Source organism: Monodon monoceros, unplaced genomic scaffold, assembly GCF_005190385.1.
Source record: "Monodon monoceros isolate NGI ecotype Baffin Bay Population unplaced genomic scaffold, NGI_Narwhal_1 Super_Scaffold_16, whole genome shotgun sequence".
NCBI classification, from domain to species: Eukaryota; Metazoa; Chordata; class Mammalia; order Artiodactyla; family Monodontidae; genus Monodon; species Monodon monoceros.
In genome coordinates, this window is record NW_021703772.1 from 58,792,226 (window position 1) to 58,813,725 (window position 21,500).

At 39.0% G+C, this 21,500-nt stretch overlaps 2 protein-coding genes and 1 non-coding gene across 4 annotated transcripts in view; 1 reads left to right on the plus strand and 2 right to left on the minus strand.

The window, feature by feature from the left end:
* SP3 (Sp3 transcription factor) overlaps window positions 1-21,500 on the plus strand; it is a 64,824-nt gene that overhangs the window by 35,166 nt on the left and 8,158 nt on the right. For both annotated transcript variants that reach the window (XM_029224829.1, XM_029224830.1), the window contains exon 5: window positions 19,534-19,726. In XM_029224829.1, the coding sequence (XP_029080662.1) occupies window positions 19,534-19,726 (193 nt within the window). The remainder of the gene's footprint in view (window positions 1-19,533; window positions 19,727-21,500) is intronic.
* On the minus strand, window positions 3,416-4,751 carry LOC114896684 (SERTA domain-containing protein 1-like). The gene has a single exon (XM_029224831.1). The coding sequence runs from the start codon at window positions 4,455-4,457 to the stop codon at window positions 3,741-3,743; it is 717 nt and encodes a 238-aa protein (XP_029080664.1). The 5' UTR covers window positions 4,458-4,751; the 3' UTR covers window positions 3,416-3,740.
* Window positions 18,620-18,726, minus strand: LOC114897381. The gene has a single exon (XR_003794104.1). It is a non-coding gene; the product is annotated as a U6 spliceosomal RNA (small nuclear RNA).

Consider the following 21,500-nt stretch of genomic DNA (forward strand, 5'->3'; position numbering starts at 1 on the left):
TGCATATGTGACTTGAATTATATTTCTATTGGGCATTTATGTAACCTATCCTGACTAAAATCAAAGTTGGTACAAGCAGTAGGGTACTCTAACAGAACCCCTCAAATGTTGCATTGGTCAAGGGTCAGGTAGCAAGGAAACTGATATTAGAGGCTGGGAAGATGCAATGCAGAGAAGCATTTGGTAAAACTTGCCTGCAATAACTTGGAAGGCCAGTAATGTACCTAATGCATTTATAGCTTTAGGGACGAGGCTGGAAAACAAATTGTATTTTAGCTGCTGTTGGCTCCATTTGACAAGATGGAAGAAAAAAAATGAGCTAGAACGTGATTGGCTAGTTTGCAAGTGGGAATGAAGAGCAATAAAGAGAGTCCAGAAATTTGGGGAATTGTAGGATTGGAAGAAGCAATTGTTTCTCACTGTCAGTCAGTAAGAGATGAAACTAAGAAGCCTTTTGAGCAGATAATTAAAACTTTTCTGGCAATCAGGGTTATGACCATCACTCTCATTGTTAAAAAGTCCGAATGGATTAAGGTGATTCAGAGTAAAGGTCTACTTAAGGGGGTGGTGCCTTTCTGTTGGGTTAGGGAAAAGAGACTTTTTAAAAAAGGTATGGATTCCCTACTAAAGCCAGGTAGTTCCAGGGCACCCACAATTAAGTAGAGAGAAATAGATAGCACACAGTCTCTTGGGGCAAGAAAGCAAAGAAATGTAGAAAGTCTAAAAGACATATCTAGAAAAAAAGCTATGGTTCTAGACATTGGCACTTGGAAATGGCTAGAACAGATAAGAAGCCTCTAAGTTTTTCAGGGAGTTGTACAGCCCAAGAAACCAGCATGGAAAGTGTGAAGAAAGTGTGATTGCATGAGTTGGTCACCACCCCCTAACCTTCTACCAGCAGGCTGAAAATTCCTCTTAGCTAAGGATGCACACTCCCTGTGTTCACTTCACTTGTGGTGGAGGAGGATAGCAGGCAAGAAAAAAAATCTCCTGGAAGGTAGAGCCAAAAGGCTCAGAGAATACTAGACTGAGAAACTCCTCCCAGTGATCAGTCAGAGAATTCTCTCCCCCAGAACAGAGAGCACTTACACTATCTGTTCAGCGGGGTATGTGAATTGCTATGAACTATTGACTATTATCTCCTGTTTCTCCTCTTTTGAACAGGAGTGTTTTTTATGGTTATACTTAGCTTTTTCTGTCATTGTGTATTGTGTCTGTGAAGGGAGGTAGGTAACTTGATTTAGTAAACAGGTCTTTGTGAACAAGGGCCACGTCTGGACCTGAGAGCTTTGAGCTTGGTGCTGTAACTAGGTGGGATTTTTGGGTTATCTTCTGCATGAAAGGGGACAGGTGTATCCAAATGTGGGAGGAAAAGTAAATTGAATATTTGATCAGCACAGGGACTTGGGAATCATGCTTCTTCATAAATAGACCACTTCTCTTCTAAGCACATGATAGGATTGCCCTTTCATGTCATTATTGAAATCAGGCATGGCTATCTGACTTACTGTGGCCAATAAAATGTGAATGAAAGTTTAAGAGCAGGATGTGATTTACCACATTATCTTTTACCTTCCTTGGCAAGACAATCTTGGAAGCATGTGTCAAGTGGAGGGACTGTGATAAGCAGATCTCTCCTGCCAACCAGAGTTGGACATGTAAAATTAATGAGAAATAAACTTTTGTTATGTCAAGCCACTGAGATTTGGGGATTGTTTGTTACTGTACCACCACCTCACTAGTTCCGATTGATGTGTTAGGTTATAATTTTAGTCACAGTAGGTGCTCAATAAATGTTTGAATTGAATACATTGAAATTTGAGGGCAGAAGAAAATGTACAAATTCTGAAACTGCCAAAATACAGCTTTTGGGCTTATATTCCTTATAATAGCCAAGCACACACATGGACTAAGTGCCCTCTTTTATATATAAGTAATATGGCAGAGAGATTGTAGAAGACACAGGAAAAATTAGAGAACAATGAAACTTGTAACATTTTAACTAGAAATAATTGTTCAAAGCTATACGTAGCATCATTATGGTTTACTGAATCATTTAAAGCATTGTTTCCTCTTTCTGGTGGTAAAAGCTCAAATTAAGATTGTTGAATCTATAGAAAGTGTAGTGAATAATCCTTAGAAAAAGTAATATGCATTTTAAACACAGGATTGAGGAAATCAAGGGACTGTTTTGTTTAAAGGGAATATTTTTTTAAATGAGGTGAGCAGGGGAAAAACCCTAAACCATTATCTTTTTTTAACCCTAGTGTCAGTGGCAGCAACATCAGTTTTAGTTCAGTGCTAGAGCAGAACCTAACCTCAAATGAAGCCTTAGGTAGAACTCCAGTGTATAACACTAATCTTATGGGGTTGCTCTGATTTATATGAGGATCTGAGACTTTATACATAGTCATCTTTTCTGCTGACACCTGTAGTGTCTTTTAAGAAACTATAGTTTGAAAATCCCTTTGCTGGAGCAGGTATAGCCACTGTGGCCATCTTCATTTTTTTTTTAACATTAAAAAAAAAAATTTATTTATTTGTTTGGGTTGCGTTGGGTCTTTGTTGCTGCACGGGCTTTCTCTAGTTGCGGTGAGTGGGGGCTACTCTTCATTGCGGTGTGCGGGCTTCTCATTGTGGTGGTTCTCTTGTTGCAGAGCACAGGCTCTAGGTGCATGGGCTTCAGTAGTTGTGGCTCGCGGGCTCTAGAGCGCCGGCTCAGTAGTTGTGGCGCACAGGCTTAGTTGCTCTGTGGCATGTGGGATCTTTCCGGACCAGGGGTCAAACCCATGTCCCCTGCATTGGCAGGCAGATTCTTAACCACTGTGCCACGAGGGAAGTCCCCATCTTCATTGTTTTCAGTTTGGGTTTCTTAGGAAAAGCTTTAGGTTCTTTCTGTAGACCTAATTTATCCAATATTTATACACAGTTTTAACAATCCTGGCTGATTTCCAAGTTTAAAACTGGTTTGGAAGATAAACATTAGAATGGACAATGGATGTGTAGCCTGAGAGATGGAGGAAGGAAGAGTTGGGAAGAAGGCAAAAAAAAAAAAAAACCCAAAAAACCCACAAGTAGATACAAGAAATAAAAAGCCAGAATTCTGTATATGTTTTTAGTACAATGTTCTAGGGCTTGTTTACTACCATAAATTATTTTTAATAATTTGAGTCATTAGACTGAGCTTCCCACTAAAGAAGGTAGGTAAATGTATAATTAATTCTGGAGAGATTTCCATTCAAAATATGGTAACCTGTAGTTATCTGGTAAACTACCATCCTAAACAACTCATGCCCTGAAGGTTTAAAATTTTAGACGCTTTCTATGTATTTTTAAAGTGATATACAAATAATTAAACATTGAAGTAGTAGATCATACTCTTTTTTTTTTTTTTTTTTTTTTTTTGAGACTTCCCACGACTGGCTTTAATTTCAAAAAAACTGGTTGGGGTCTTTTCCCACATCAGGGAAAGAGTATACCAAGCTCTGCCTCCAGGGATTCAGCACTGGGCCTGGTCCAATCACATTCCAGCCACCAGGCCCTGTCATTTCATCACAAGGGCCAATTCCAGACTACCCCCATCAGCCAGAGACCAGAAGACGGAGGTGAAGTTGCCCAGGACTGGATTCTTTCTCTCCAAAGCCCCTCTCTAGGGAAGCCAGCTGTGTCTTTCAAAGGAGAGTTGGTCCAGCCACCAGGCTCAGTTTGGACACCAGATCAACATCCCAGCTCTGGAAGAGTCAGCACCCTGGCCCTGGTGGCCGCTCCAGTGCCTGTGTGCCCACCAACACGTCCATGAGGTAGTCCAGTTCGGCCTCATCCAGCTCTGGAGCTTCTTCCTTGCCTGGCCCATCCTCAGGGCTGGATTTGTGGCCCTCAGAGGCTGGTGCCCAAAGTTCACTGTCATACATGGATGTGTCAGTGTCCTCAAACAGGCCCTCAAGCCCATCGACCAGCAGACATCCAGTGGCTGGGCCGAGCAGGTCCAAGGCACCCAAGCTGGGTGGGGCTCCCCCAGTGGGGTGGCCTGGTGGCCCCTCATCTACCAGGGGCTGGGGAGCCTGGCTCAGGCCCTCAATATGGCTGAGGTCCTCCAGAAGGCTGGCCATGGAGGCTGAGAGGGAGGCATCAGAGCTGGCCAGCAGGTTGTCAGCTATGCCTGGGGCTGTAGGCAGGCTGGGCATAGGTGGCAGGGCAGCTGTGGGTGCCATGCACGCCTGAATTCGCCGCAGTGTGTTCACTACCAGCACCAGGTGCTGCAGGTCCGGTTCACTCTGCTGCAGGCTGTGGTGGAGCTTGAGCACCGAAAGGTCAAAGAGGGAACGGGAGGCCACGGCTGGGGGTGCGTGTGCCACTGCTGGGTGGCCAGGACCCAGCCACCAGGTGTCGACTGCCAGGGCTTCTTTCCCCTCCTCCTCCTCCTCTTGCTTTCGCTTCAGGCCCTTGCTCAGCATCATCCAGCTCACCAGCTGTCAATCAGAACGAAGAGGGAGCCACCCGCAGCCAATCAGGAAGCGGTGGCGGCAGCACTGCTTGCCTGGTCCCCTTCAGCAACTGGCGCCTGAGTTGAGAGACAAGACGCAGTTCTCCATACTCTTTTCCAACGTTTAATTTTTTAAAGAGTTTTGTTTGTTTGTTTTTGGCTGCGTTGGGTCTTCCTTGCTGTGCATGGGCTTTCTCTAGTTGCGGTGAGCGGGGTCTTCTCGTTGTGGAGCACGGGCTCTAGGCGCACGGGCTTCAGTAGTTGTGGCTCGCAGGCTCTAGAGCGCAGGCTCAGTAGTTGTGGCGCACGGGTTTAGTTGCTCCGCGGCATGTGGGATCTTCCCGGACCAGGGCTCGAACCCGTGTCCCTGCATTAGCAGGTTGATTCTCAACCACTGTGCCACCAGGGAAGTCCTTTTAAAGAGTTTTTAATAATTAAAACTTACAAAAGAAACCCAGGTTATATAAATTTGAGATGAGCATATAGTATACTATATGCTATTGCCAGTGTATTTCAACAAATTATGATAATACATAGTATTCAAACAACTATCTGTTCTTCCATAGCTATTTTTTAAAATAGTGTTTTAACAGATGACTGCAAACCAATTTTTTTTTTTTTGACTGTGCTGCGAGGCTTGCAGGATCTTAGTTCCCCAACCAGGGATTGAACTTGGGCCCCTGGCAGTGAAAGCGCCGAGTCCTAACCACTGACCCTCCAGGGAATTCCTGACTGCAAACCAGTTTGGAAGAGACTTTTCTTGCAACATGAAATTAGAATGGATTAGTAGTAGAATTAATGTAGAGCTATATTTTGCACCCTTGGTGAGTAACATAAACATAGCTTTGTGAACATGGGAGAAGATATGTTTATCTATCGGATGGATGATATAAAAACTGAGAATAGGATTGTGAGAGGTGAGGTTAAAAAACAAAATCATGTATAACTTACTACATTTTTGTATATTTCCCCTCTTGGCCTTCCTAAGAAGACTTAAAAAAAAAAATTGGTCCTGAATTGCTTAGGCTGAGGAGGTGTTCTGCTAATTCCAGTGATGATTAGGTGCTAGGGAGGTAAGCTGCTGTAGGGATCCAATTTATATTGTGGTCACGGTTTGTTTTGAATGAAGAGCAAAATTATATCTTCCAGTTTAAATACTAGTATTATTCATAACATGTGACTTCTGGTTATCATCTTGTCTCTAAAAATTGAATCTACTCTTAGTATGAATGTTTGGTACTGTTAGGATTTGAATAGTGAGAGTTGTGAGAGCTGCTGGTAACAAATCACTTTCTTATTGTTTCTTAGGGGGCAATCAGGGCTTTTTGAGAACTATCTTTTTGGTATTATTTTAACCTGGGGGAGTGTTGGAGGAAAACAGCTTTTACTTTTTAAAAAACTTTGCAATAGTTTTAAAGTAGTCTTTATAAATCTGAAATTAGAGAGGAAAACTAGTCTTCTGCAGCTAATGGAGGAAGGGATGAATCTTAGCAAAGAGTACTGTTTGCAGTAATATCTTATATTGATGTGTATCCTTCATAGATAATTTGAACTTCTTACCTGTGACACTGAAGATTTTATCTGTAAGCTTCCTAACAACATAAGTCATCTCTGGGAGTGGGAAGTAACAGGGGAGATTTTCCCAGATTTTTAAAAATTATAGTAAAAAACACATAACATTAAATTTACCATTTTAAGTGTATAGTTCAGTAGTGTTAAATATATTCACACTGCTGTGCAACAGGCTGTAGAACTTTACATAATGAAAAACTGAAAATCTGTATCCATTCCCCTTCTTTCCTCTTCCTAGCCCTTGGCAACCACCATTCTACATTCTGTTTCTATGATTTTGTCTACTTTTGATACTTCATATTAGTAGACTCATACAGCATTTGTCCTTTTGTGATTGGCTTATTTCACTTAGTGTAATGTTCTCAAGGTTCATCCATGTTGTAGCACATGACAAGATTTCCTTTTTAAGGCTGCACAATATTTCATTGTATGTATATACATTTTCTTTATCGTCCCCAGATTTTTTAAGTCACACTGGTTTGAACAAACTACAATTAAAACTACATATTCATATGTAAGGAGGCTAGACTACTATTCCTGGGAACTAGCCCTGGGAGGGAACTGATTTTTTTTTTTTTTGCGGTACGCGGGCCTCTCACCGCTGCGGCCTCTCCCACCGCGGAGCACAGGCTCTGGACGCGCAGGCCCAGTGGCCATGGCTCACGGGCCCAGCCGCTCCGCGGCATGTGGGATCTTCCCGGACAGGGGCACAAACCCGTGTCTCCTGCATCAGCAGGCGGACTCTCAACCACTGCGCCACTAGGGAAGTCCCCTGGTTTTTTTATTGAACTATAGTTGATTCACAGTGTTGTGTTAATTTCTGCTGTACAGCAAAGTGATTGTTATATGTATATATACATTCTTTTAAAAATTATTTTCCATTATGGTGTATTACAGGATATTGAATACCGTTTCCTGTGCTATACAGCAGGACCTTGTTGTTTATCCATTCTGTATATAATGCATCTGCTAACCCCAGACTCCCAATCCATCCCTCCCCCGTACCCCCTCCCTCTCAGCAATCACAAGTCTGTTGTCTAAGGACATGGATTCTTTGAATAAGATGTTGTCGGGCCCTTGACATCTGCCCTCCATTGTGGTCTACTCTACATTGTGCTCTACCTCAGAGGTCTCAGACTTTGCAAAGTTACACACAGGTAATGTTTCCCATCCCAGTTTTCCCCAAATTATTATAGTGACCACCGTAGGGTTGCCAGTATTTGGATGGAGGGGCAGTGCTAGGTATGGACATTTTCAAAAGCGAGGGAACTGATTTTTGCAATGTTTATAATACGGTTTTGCATAATTCTTTGTCTTATGTCCTGGCTCCACCACTTTTTAGCTGTGTCACTTCAGGCAAATAACTTAACCTCTTTGTTTTCTCATCTAGAAAGTTGGGAGAAAAGTATGACTAAAACGGTAGGGTAGTTGGGAGTACGAAGTAAGTCAGTGTATGTTAAGTGCTTGTAATAGTGTCCAACAAGTAGTAAATCTTATATGTTATCGTCATCATAGAGTAGAACACTGTTCCTTTTTTTTTTTCACACCTTTATTGGAGTATAAATGCTTTACAATGCTGTGTTAGTTGCTGCTGTACAACAAAGTGAATCAGCTATATGTATACATATATCCCTATATCCCCTCCCTCTTAAGCCTCCCTATCCCATCCCTCTAGGTTGTCACAAAGCATCAAGTTGATCTCCTTGTGCTGTGAAGCATCTTCCCACTAGCCATCCATTTTACATTTGGTAGTGTATATATGTCAGTGCTACTCTCTCACTTCATCCCAGCTTCCTCCCCCCGCCACCGTGCCCTCAAGTCCGTTCCCTCAAGTCTGTTCTCTACGTCTACGTCTTTATTCCTCCCTTGCCACTAGGTTCACGAGTACAGCTTTTAAAAATTCCATATATATGCATTAGCATATGGTATTGAACACTTCCTTTAACAGTAACTTATTTAGTACTTCAGATTAAAGTGAAGTTAGTATTTCACTGTTCACAGTGTATTAATTGCAGGTCATAGTCTCTCATATATTTGTGGTATGTCTGTAAAATGAGGTCTTCTGTAAGGCATATTAGAAAATCAGTCATTTCCAGTTATGTTTATATCTACGTGTGTGTATCTTACAAAAGCTTGTATTGTTTAGATTTACTAGGAAGAATACTCCTATTAATGTATAATCTCCAGTTGGGTAGAAAAGGTTTGAAAATAATTTGGGAAACTGCTGTAAAAAAAAAAATAGAAGGGGGTTGGATTTGAAAAAGATTAGTAGAGATGAAATAAAAGATTAAATTTAAGTGTGGGGGGGAAGGGAGCAGTCATAGAAGAGTAATGATCCAAATCTAAGGAGATAGGGTTTATGGGAAAGAGATTGCTTCATGTTAAAGCAGAGATTTTATATATATAAAGTTTATATTTGTTAAAATTGGGTTTTAAAACCTTCCCCTAAAGTGTTAACCTCTTTTGATCAGATTAGTGAACTTATATTTTTAGGAATCCATGTCTATAGTTTAGAACTATCCCATTGAAAGAAAAACTAGAAAAAAAGACTTGGTAGCTCTGAAATGTCCATAGGAATCTAAATAGTTATGAATGTGAAAATGTAATTAAATAATATACGAGATCTTGTAGAATTATCCTGTAATTCTGTTTAGGTGATTTTTATAGCAGGTGAAACTGATTAAAGAAAAAATGTAAGGAAAATAAACTTTCAGAATCAAATGAAGTAATTTCATCAGTACTTTAAAAATTGAAGGCAGAGAACATGAAAGCCTTTAATAAGAACAACAAAATCCTAATGATACGCTATTGATAAAGGATAATGTCTCATTTTATCAATAGTACTGTAATTCATATTTATCTAGTATTATTTAAATTAAATATGCATGTTTCAGACTTGATAAACCAGTAAATAATTTATCTTAAATATTCAATTAGCTCTATTGACAAATAAGTAGCAAATAGTCTCAGGAGGAAGCATTTAACATTTTCTTGTAATATTTTTAATAGAAATCTAAACATACTCTTGAGTTATTAATGCTTAACTAATATTGATTATACAGATTGCCATTGGTGCCTTCACTAATTCCATGTCATTTGTGTTTGTGTTACATATGATAAGCCTGCTCACTTACCCACTTTGTTGCTTTTAGCATGCTGCTGCATATTGCTGTTTATATGTACTTGGATATGCTTGGATTAAATGGAATTGTATTTTTTGGTTTTAACTGAATGTCCTTCAGAGTGGACAAGTGGCTTTAATATTCATGTAAAGAAACCATGGATTGAATAGAAAAGAAATGCAAGTATCGTTGAAAATGGTAGAGTTTCCATCTGCTATTGATAACACTGAATCTTACCTAAATATTGTTGTGACATTATCTAATATTGAGATATCGCAGTTAACAATACATTTGTTTATCTTATATAACTATTTGTGTTTTATAATGTTTAATAATCAGTTAGAATAGTATTACTTGTATATACTTAATAAACACATTTACGGGGTGCATGTTCACAACTTTACTAATAGTGTCGAGCAATCAAGAAGATTTGGAGACCACTGGCTTCATCCTCTTCCTAATCCACAAAAACAGCCAAACTCTTTGAAGTCATCAGTGCTATATAGTAGTGTCTGTGGGAAGTTGGATCCATCTACACCCTCACCACCACACTTCCGTACGCCAGTCTCTTACTTTTTTGGTATTTCTCTACTTAAAGTGTATTAATGACATGTTAAAATAATACCTTTCTGTTATTTTGTGTTTGTCCATTGGCTATACAAGAAAATTAGTCTTATCTTTGTAACCATACTGTGTTGTGTGTGTGTGTGTATTTTTTCATCATTTAAAGTCTCTGTTTCTCTCTCTTTTCCTTTAGCTCTTACCGAGGTGTGCAGGAAATTGGAAAAAAAAATTTTTTTCATTTATATATCCCTTTCACAAACTTGTTTTATTGGGGTAGGCCTTGAAAACAACTATAACTATGGCACAAAGATACTGTCAGTCATATACCAGGCCAAATGAAGTGGACATTTAAACATTTTGAGGTAGAGAATAGATATAATCAAAAACCAGTGCTGTTAGTTTATAAAGTTCTTAAATGTATACTCAAATGTCCTTGAGAATTTGTTTCCATTGCTTACATTTTTTTCTTGCGTTTAAAACTTGTTATTCCTTAAGTACCAAAAGTCAAGTTTAAATAAGCATGTTCATTTTTATATTACTAGTGTATATCATATAGGTAGTGCTACTGAAAATAAAGGTGAGTTTACACTATTTCAGGTAGTGTTATGTGTTAAATCTACCCTTGTGGGCTAGTTTAGGACCTTCAGTGCCCTTTTTATAATGCTTACTTTCCCTGCAGAACTCTTGGAAAGACTTGTATATACTTGTTTCTAGTTCATTTCCTTCCATTTTCTTGAATGTACTCTGGGCAGGGTTGTATTCTCACTTCTCTATTAGAACAGCTCTTGTCAAGATATTACCACATTGTTACATCCAAAAGTCATTTCTCAATCCTCATTTTACTTGACTGACAAGCATTTGACATCTTTGATTATTTTCTTCTTTTCTTTTTTTTTTTTGTGGTACATGGGCCTCTCACTGTTGTGGCCTCTCCCGTTGCGGAGCACGGGCTCCGGACGCGCAGGCTCAGCGGCCATGGCTCACGGGCCTAGCCGCTCCGCGGCATGTGGGATCCTCCCAGACCAGGGCACGAACCTGTGTCCCCTGCATCGGTAGGCGGACTCTCAACCACTGCGCTACCAGGGAAGCCCCTGATTATTTTCTTCTTGAAATGATTTCTTCACTTGGCTTTTGGATACCAGCTTCCTCCTGTCTCACTGGCCTTTTTTCTTTCTTTTTTTTTTTTTAATCTCTGCTTGTCAGCTTTGAAGTGCCTAGGGTTTCTTCCTATAAATATATATATATATACTCCATTCCAGGTGACTCTCAGTAACCAACTGTAAATGTTGATGATGCCCAAATTTATATCTGTGGGCCATACTTCTGTTTGAACTCCAGATCTGTCAGCTGCCTAATCAACATGATCATTTGGGTATTTCATAGGTACTTCAAAACTTTCATATCCAAAAATGGACCCCTGAATGGCACCCCTCTCCCATAATTTTTTCTACCCCCACTCTACTCTGTTTCAGTTAATGGCAACTCCATCTTTTTAGTTGCTCAGGACTAAAACCTTGGAGTTATATTTAACTCCTTGTTCTCACACCTCACATAAAACCCTGTTAGCAAATGTCTTTGACTCTACCTACAAAGTATTTCCTGATTCTGACCATTCCTTACCACTTCCTCATTAACAACTAGTTTTACGCCACTATATCACCCCTCTACTCTCAGTGGCTTCACTCACTGAATAAAATGTAAACTTTTATTTTTTTTTTTTTGCGGTACGCGGGCCTCTCACTGCTGTGGCCTCTCCCGCTGCAGAGCACAGGCTCCGGACGCGCAGGCCCAGCAGTCATGGCTCACGGGCCCAGCCGCTCCGCAGCATGTGGGATCCTCCCAGACGGGGGCACAAACCCACGTCCCCTGCATCGGCAGGTGGACTCTCAACCACTGCGCCACCAGGGACGCCCTAAAATGTAAACTTTTAGTGGCCTACAAGGTAGTACACAATGTATAACATCATATATAATCTTTTCCCACCTTTACATTTTTATCTCTGCTCTCTTGTCACTTACTACTCTTCTTTCACATTCATTTCTTTCTAGCCACACAGGCCTCCTTGCATTTCTCTGAACACACCAAGCATACATCCACCTTGCTCTTCCTTCTACCTGGAATACTTTCCCCCACCTTCTTGCTCCTTTGCCTCCTTCAGGGTCAAATGTCACCGTATTGGCAAAGCCTTTTCTGGCCACTTATTTAAAACTGCAAGTACTTCTCCTTTCACTTTCTGTCTATCCTTACCTCACTTTATTCCCATAACAGTTCACCACCACACAAAATGCTGTTTCACCACCACACAAAATGCTGTGTACAGTTGACCCTTGAACATGGGTTTGAACTGCTCAAATCCATTTACACGCAGAGTTTTTTCAATAGTAAATACAACAGTATTACACGATCTGCAGTTGGTTGAATAGGCAGATGTATACGGAAGGAGAACTATAAGTTACACAATGGCACTCCTAACTCTGCATTGTTCAAGGGTCAGCCATATTTACTCGATTATTTGTTCTGTCTTTTCCCACTAAAAAGGAAACTTGATAAAGACATGAGCTTAACTGTTGTTAACTTTTATCCTTAGAACCTAGAACAGTGACTGGCATATTGTAATCACTCACATATTTGTAGAGAATAACATTATGTCCTAAACTTCAAATTGACTTAATTTTTGGAGCACAGTCATCTTTATTTTTCTTTTGATTATGACTTTATTCTTTTACAATAAAATCCCTTAGACATCTTTTTTTCTTTTTCTGTTTTTTCCCTTTAATTCTTTGTCCCATAGCACAGTGTCTGATATCCAGTAGATTCTTAATAATTACTTACTGAATATGGAAGTGTATTGTTATGCGTTTAAGACACTGGAAATTCAAATGAGAAATAAAATGTGATTAATTTCTTGGTCTTGCTACTGCGTTATCTTAACGAGGGGTTTATTAATTTTGTATGGACTAGTGCTTAAGAGTGCAGGCTCCGAAATTCAAATGTCTGGGTTCAGATCCAGTGCAATACTTTGCTGGGAGCCCAGTCATCTTAAGGTTTTGTTTGTTTATTTATGTTTTTGTTTTTAATTCCAGTGGTGGGAGAAGGGGCTAGTTGGTTATACAGGAACTAGAGATGAAACCACAACAAACATTGATTGACTGTCTTTAACAAATTCCCTAAGTAATCTCCTATAGATTACTTAAAATTTTTTTATTTAGAATGATCTTTCAAAGTATAATATACACTCAGAAAAATGTACAAATCATAGGTGTGTAACGATGATTTTTTATAAAACAAACACATAGGAAAAATTACCACCTGGATCAAGAAATAAGATATTGCCAGCAGTTCCTCAATCTCCCTGTACCCAGTCATTATGCCTCGTAAAGGTAGGCAGTCACTGTATAGTAGTGTTTCCTGTTGCTTTGAGCTTTATTTAAATGGTATATCTGTCTCTCTATAGATATAGGTATTATATGTAAGAGAGAGTGTGTATGTGCCTTCTTTTGTTTAAAATTACGTCTGTGGTGTTCCTGTTGCATGTAAGTTGTTAATTTTCATTGTTTTAACATATTCCACTGTATGAATGAATATATTATGATTTTTCTATTCCAACACTAGTGGATATATGAGTTACTTCCAGTTTAGGATGCATTTCTGTACTTTTGGTGTCATGTGTATATGCCTTTCCGTTGGAGTGAAATTGCTTCCGTTATAGGGTATACAAAGGTTCATCTTTAAAAGATACGGTCAAAAGATTTCCAAAGTTGTTATACTGATTTACACACCCACCACCAGTGTGGGAGAGTTTCAGTTGCTCTATTACTTTGCTAACAGGTGGCCTGTTAAAAAGTTTTAGCCATCTTGGTGGATGTGTAGGATATTTCACTATGATTTTAATTTTAATTTTCCTGATATCTAATAATATTGAGTACCTTTTCATACTTCTGTGGGCCATTTTGGTGGGTATCACTTCCCCTTCTCCTGAGCTTTATAAACAGTAGATTTCTGAGAATAACTAGATACCATGCAGGACACTAATGCAGCATGGTAAAAAATATTTTGCTATTATCTACACTAAGATATAGAGGGAGATACGAACTTGACTGCCTAGTACTGAAGACCTGTTTTTTTGGGGTTTTTTTGCGGTACGCGGGCCTCTCCCTACTGTGGCCTCTCCCGTTGCGGAGCACAGGCTCTGGACGTGCAGGCTCAGCAGCCATGGCTCATGGGCCCAGCCGCTCTGCGGCATGTGGGATCTTCCCGGAACGGGCACGAACCCGTGTCCCCTGCATCGGCAGCGGACTCTCAACCACTGCGCTACCAGGGAAGCCCTGAAGACCTGTTTTTAAAGGTGTCTGTATTAAGTTGATAATGCAGGTTGGCAAAGAGGAATTATTTAAGATTTACTAGATGGGTGAAATTTATGATTAAGATTCTAAAATACCCCAGATGTGTATGAGCAAGAAAAATGATTAAAAATTGGGTATAACACTTCTTGGGCAAATAATTTATTGTCTTTAATGAACACTTTGTGGTCCTGTCCATATGAACTGACTCTTTTTTTGTTTTCAGTAAGTCATGCTAGAAAATTAAGTATCCATTTGAGATAAAATTAAATTTTTAAAATCTTCTCTATATGTATTATTTGCAGCTAGAAGGAGCATAGAGAAGTAGAGGGCAGAGTTTTCCAGGTAGATTATTACCTAGACTGGAAGTTCCTCCTTAAGGAAGGGTTTGTTCATTTAGTCAGATTGTATTTTCTGAGCACTTTTGAGTGAAGCATTTATTATCTAAAGGGATGTATGAGCCAGTAAGTAGAACTAATTCTACCATAAGCATGTATAAGGGAGATGACATTTGAACTAATATTGAAGGATAAGTAGATGTTAGTTACATGAAAAAGGAAAAGAGCTAGAAAACAGTCCAGGCAAGACAGGCATATACTTATGGGTGTGACATTAAGAAAGGACATGGGTTCTGACAGTAATGAGAATTTCAGTATTTTAATACTGAAGTTGGAAGAGCAGTTGCGGCCAGATTGAGAAGGTTCTTGAGTACCAAGTTAACAAGTTAGTACTTAATACTGTAGAAAATAGAGAATTAGTGCAGGTAATGAATCAGGAAAGTGATGCCATTAGATTTTGTATTTAGGAAGAAGATTCTGGAAGCTCTGTAGAAGTTGGATTGGCAGAAGCGAGACATGAGAGGCTGGGAATGGACTGACAGGACTCACCTGAAATTGATGGTTTGAGCCATTAGGTGGCTTGCAATTATCAATAAAGGGGGAAGCAGGAGAAGGTTTGGTGAGTGGACAAGATGTGTTCAGTTTGGACATGTTATGTTCTATGTGCCTTTGTTTTATTGGAATTCAGTAGGAAAGAGAACTAAGTTATAAGTATACATGGCCATGACACACTCTTTAAAGATATTTTGTAGGTTCCAGTAAGAGAATTAGCAATAGGAGTAGGAATGACCTGTAATATTGTTATCCCCTCAGTCAGGTAGTATTTCATTCTTGCCCTCTCTCATCAGTTACTTTATTTGTTCTCTACGATTTCTTTAAATCTTCTCTCTCTCTAGACTCCTTTATCTGCTCTTAATATTATTCTGTCGTCCTTTTTCCTTGTTGTCTTGTCACAAATAATGTAAGATGAGTAGATTTAAAAACATCTGACAAAATTCCTCGTTTTATGGACTTAAAATTTATCTAACTCTGGATATGTGCTATCCATATGCTGTCTTTTATTTAACTTGTAAAAAAGCTAATACTATGCGGTATTTGTGCACATGTTTAAATGTCTTGTCATGATGCAGGTGGACACCTGATTATAAAGGAACAGAGGTCAGTACTCATTTATGTTGTGTGTTTGGATGAATTTTATACATATCTAATTCTTCATCCTTTCACTGAGGAAATAGAAACCATTTCCCCTTAATTTCTAGGCATCAAATTCTCTCTGCCTCTGGGGTCTAGCACAGTTCATGGCACATAGTAGCTAATCACTTATTGAATGAATGAATGTGTCTGTATCTTTTCTTCCCTCATGTAATAGAGGAGGTGGCTGTGCTCCAGCAGTTAAGCCTGTAAGTGCTATGGCTCATCATCTCCTCCTGACTTCTTAGGGACTTTATTCTTGTGTTTTCAGTCTCTCCCTCTATAGTGGATCTTTCTCATGAACATTTACACATGTTCAAGTCTTCCCTGTCTTCAAACATAGAACAAAACACTTCTTCCCCCAGACTCTCTTTTTTGGTCCCCTTTAGCCTGTAGTGTCATGTTTCTGTCTCCCTCTCAAGGCAGACATATCTGTACTTGTTATTAAACACTTTTTCACTTCTTGCCCATTTTCTTAGTTTCCTTCTTGAATTTTCTGCAGTATTTGATGTTGACCACTTTTCCTTTCTTCAGTGTAGCACATTTTTCTGGGTACGCCTTTCCTTCACAGGTTCATCCTCTTCTGCCTGTTCCTTAAATGTCTGCATTCCTCATAGGCTACTTTCTCTTGTCATTCTACTCATAGTCCTTGAATGATCTAACCTACTACTTTGGATGCACTCCATCTGTGTAGATCCAGCTTTTTTACTGTTTTGTCTCACAAGCTGTTCAGACTCTGTGACCAGCAACCTTGAATTAACTGTCCTTCTTTACCTCCACCTGAACCTTCTCCAGTGTTTCCTATTGCAGTGAATGGCACCACCATCTACCCTGTTGCCCAGGCCAGAGTGCCTTCTCTTTCCATTTCCCCCCTTGATTCTTAGTTGTAGTTTTTCTGATAAAATAAATTAATTTTAAACTGTTAGAGGCATTTTTCTTGGTTGCACATTCTAGTTTTCATTAGTATAAATTCAGGAGCTATTAGGGCACATTTGATTTCTTTAGGCTATTTTTGGCTCCAATTATTAGTGACTGGTATAAATCTAAAATAAATGTCCATTAAGATTTTTAGTTTACATAAATCAAAATTAAAATGTATAGGAATTTATGTTTTATCAAAGATGATTATATTCAGTGTTTGTTCTAAATCATGTATTGTGGGGGTTTTTGTTTTCATTTTTATTTTTTTTTATTGGGGAATAGTTGCTTTACAATGTTGTGTTAGTTTCTGCTGTACAATGAAGTGAGTCAGCTATATGTATATATATATCCCCTCCCTCTTGGACCTCCCTCCCCCCGCCCCCAATCACGCCCATCTAGGTCACCACAGAGCACCGAGCTGAGCTCCCTGCGCTATACAGCGGTTCCCATTAGCTGTCTGTTTTACACATGGTAATGTGTATGTATATGTCAGTCCCGATCTCCCAGTTCATCCCACCCTCCCTTACCACTCACCCACCGTGTCCACACGTTTGTTCTCTATGTCTGCATCTCTATTCCTGACCTGCAAATAGGTTCATCTGTACCATTTTTCTAGATTCCACATATATGTGTTAATATACAGTATTTGTTTTTCTCTTTCTGACTTACTTCACTCTGTATGACAGACTCTAGGTCCATCCACACCTCTACAAATGATCCAATTTTGTTCCTTTTTATGGCTGAGTAATATTCCATTGTATATATGTGCTGCATCTTCTTTATCCATTCGTCTGTCGATGGGCATTTAGATTGCTTCCATGTCCTGACTATTGTAAATAGTGCTGCAGTGAACATTGGGGTGCATGTGTCTTTTTGAATTATGGTTTTCTCTGGGTATATGCCCAGTAGTGGGATTGCTAGGTCATACGGTAGTTCTATTTTTAGTTTTCTAAGGAACCTCCATACTGTTCTCCATAGTGCTGTATCAGTTTACATTCCCACCAAACAGTGCAAGAGAGTTCCCTTTTCTCCACACCCTGTCCAGTATTTATTGTTTGTAGAGTTTTTGATGATGGCCATTCTGACCAGTTTTGATCTGCATTTCTCTAATAATTAGTGACGTTGAGCATCTTTTCTTGTGCCTCTTGGCCACCTGTATGTCTTCTTTGGAGAAATGTCTATTTAGGTTTTCTGCCCTTTTTTTTTTTGCGTTACGCGGACCTCTCACTGCTGTGGCCTCTCCCTCTGCGGAGCACAGGCTCCAGACGCGCAGGCCCAGCGGCCATGGCTCACGGGCCCAGCCGCCCCGCGGCATGCGGGATCCCCCCCGGAGCGGGGCACGAACCCGCGTCCCCTGCATCGGCAGGCGGACTCTCAACCACTGCGCCACCAGGGAAGCCCTCTGCCCATTTTTTGATTGGGTTGTTTGTTTTTTTGATATTGAGTGCATGAGCTGTTTGTATATTATGGAGACTAATCCCTTGTCGGTTGCTTCATTTGCAAAACATTTTCTCCCATTCTGAGCGGTGTCTTTTTGTCTCGTTTATGGTTTTCTTTGCTGTGCAAAAGCTTTTTAGTTTCATTAGGTCCCATTTGTTTATTTCTGTTTTTATTTTCAGTACTCTAGGAGGTGAGCCAAAGAAGATCTTGCTGTGATTTATGTTAAAGATTGTTTTTCCTATGTTTTCCTCTAAGAGTTTTATAGTGTCTGGTCTTATATTTAGGTCTTTAATCCATTTTGAGTTTATTTTTGTGTATGGTGTTACGGAGTGTTCTAATTTCATTCTTTTACAAGTAGCTGTCCAGTTTTCCCAGTGCCACTTATTGAAGAGACTGTCTTTTCTCCATTGTATATTCTTGCCTTCTTTGTCATAGATGAGTTGACCATAGGTGTGTGGGTTTATCTCTGGGCTTTCTATCTTGTTCCATTGATCTATATTTCTGTTTTTGTGCCAGTACCATACTGTCTTGATTACTGTACCTTTGTAGTATAGTCTGAAGTCAGGGAGCCTGATTCCTCCAGCTCCGTTTTTCTTTCACAAGATTGTTTTGGCTCCTCGGGGTCTTTTGTGTTGCCATACAAATTGTAAAGATATGGAATGCTTCATGAATTTGTGTGTCATCCTTGCACAGGGGCCATGCTAATTTTTTCTCTATCCTTCCAATTTTAGTAAATGTGCTGCCAAAGCTAGCAGTCATGTATTGTTTTTTTTTTTTTTCTTTTAATTAGTTTTCTGAGTTGAAAAAACCTCTTAGTTTCACATAGGAAATGATGTTATATCATTATCGATACAAAGAAAGATGTTTGGCTATGCTGACAGAACAATGTAACTTCCTGCCATATCCACTCTTCCTCACCATTGCATGCTCATTTTGTTTCCCAGTCTGCTTTATAATAAAGCTCATTGAAAATAGAAACTCTCTCATACTTATGCACGTCCTTCCACAATGATATTGTGGTTGTGGCCATTATAGATTTTTAGTAAGGATTGACTTTAAAACTTAAGTTTATGAGTAATAATTTCATTGTACCTACAAATAGGCATAATTTCATTCCCATAGGACCTATATTTTGCATTCCCATAGTATCTACAAATATGCATAATTGATACAGGCTGTAAAAAAGAGGTTTAACAGGCATTAGAATTTGTTCTATTCTGAGTTGACCATTGATTTAGTGACTATTTGAACAATTATAACTGAAGTTTCAGATTGTTTTATGACTCAGCTTGCTCAAAAGAAATTGGCTGTCTTAATGAATTTTCAAAAGCAAGCTCTCATGGTGGCTTTATTCTCTTTTTGGCTTAATCTCTGATATTTAGAATAAAATAGATTGTTTTAAAAGAATAATCCACAACAAGGAGCAATGATTATGCTCCACAAACAGATGATTTTTTACTTTTACATAGTATTTATTCATTCTACCTTAGAGAGGCTCAGATCTCATGCTATCTTTTTGGGCCAGTGGGCTGCTTCTCATCTGTATTTGTTTTCTTCTTTAGATATTAGGATCAAGGAAGAAGAACCTGATCCTGAAGAGTGGCAGCTCAGTGGTGATTCTACATTGAATACCAATGATCTAACACATTTAAGAGTACAGGTGGTAGATGAAGAAGGGGACCAACAACATCAAGAAGGAAAAAGACTTCGAAGGGTAGCTTGCACCTGTCCCAACTGTAAAGAAGGTGGTGGGAGGTATGCACACACGAAACATACTTTTCTTTTTAGACTGTTAATATCATCACCCTAATTTTTGAAATGCTGCATGCCATGTCACTTAACTAAGGGAAATTATTCATTACATGATCATCTTGTGTGTTTGTCTGTATGAGTGTGGCAGAAAAAGTTAGAGAACAAAATATATGAAATCAAATTTTCAGTTCTAAATGCCTGTTTTAAAAAAACTAAAATTACTTAGTTTACTTAAAAAAAAAAGTATAGTAAGATGCCATTTAACAGGCCCATATTGGATATTAGTCTGTTTGCAAACCAGCAATGGATTTGCCTAAATACTGCTTAAAAAGCTGATTCTTCTGTACAGTAGAAACTAACACAACATTGTAAAGCAACTATACTCCAATAAAAATAAATCTTTAAAAAAAGTTGATTCTTAGCTTGAGAATAGCAGTTATATAATATAAAATAAGTTCAGAAATTGTTAATAAAGCATAAGTATTTTCCATTTTTAGTAGAAATGAATAATAAGCCTTAATGATGGAATTTTTAAAAAAGTGGAACTGTAATATTTCCATTCAGTGTTTTCAGAAATAAACATTAAGAAATAATAACATGACAGGAATAAACTCAAAACAGATCAGTAATTATATTAAATGTGGATGGATTAAGCTTAATAATTGAGAGATTGACTCTCAGGTCATATTTAAAAGACATAAAGCCCAGCCTTATATTGATTATAAGGAACATCTCAAATTGGTGCAGGAATGTTGAAAATAAAGGAATGGAAAAGACTTATTAGGCAAATGTTAACAAAAAGGAAACTTGGACATGCTAAGATTAAGGTGAAAATATCAAATGGATAGATAGGGATATATTTCTTTTTTTTTTTTTTTTTTTTTTTTTTGCGCGTTATGCAGGCCTCTCACTGTTGTGGCCTCTCCCATTGCGGAGCACAGGCTCCGGACGCGCAGGCTCAGCAGCCATGGCTCACGGGCCCAGCTGCTCCGCGGCATGTGGGATCTTCCCAGACCGGGGCACGAACCCGTGTCCCCTGCATCGGCAGGTGGACTCTCAACCACTGCGCCACCAGGGAAGCCCAGGGATATATTTCTTAATAATATGAAGTTTTCACCAAGAACATTTAATAGCCATGGAACCTTTCCCCCACAACTTTGAAATACATAGAGCAAAAACTGATAGAACTCTAAAGACATTATAACCATATCCTCTAGTCATAGTGAAAGACCTTAATATAACTCTCTCAGAAATGAACTATTTAAATAGACCAGAAAAAAAAAAAAAAAACCCTGTTAATGCAGTTAATGAACTTGACCTAGTAGAGCCTCTCTGCCTTTTGAGTTGATTTGTACATTGGCCAGCCCATTCACAATGATAGTAATGACTAGTAACTGTTAATACTGAGAGCTTACTGTGTTCTAGATGGTCTTGTAAGTGAGGCATGGAGAAGTTGAATGATTCTTTACAGCATACACAGCTGGGATTTGGACCCAGTTTCTTATCAAGGCCTTAACCACTGCACTGTACTGCCTCCCAGGTGAATTTGCTTCTTCTCCATCTGATCCTTAGGCATTTGTATTTCCTACTGGTAATTTATTCACTTGTTTGAAGTTTTACTTATTCTTTGAAATGTTTTGGTCAATTTAAATAAGTTAGTGTGGAATTCTGGTTAGACAACTTTTCTGAAATTTACTCTCATTTTTACGGGAACTTTCAAGATAAATTTTCATGAAAGTCAAATCTAACTGAGGGTCAAGGCCTTGCCTGTGTTTTG

Coding starts and splice junctions, on each gene's coding strand:
- LOC114896684 (XM_029224831.1), bottom strand. CDS start 4,457: ATGATGCTGAGCAAGGGCCTGAAGCGAAAGCAAGAGGAGGAGGAGGAG.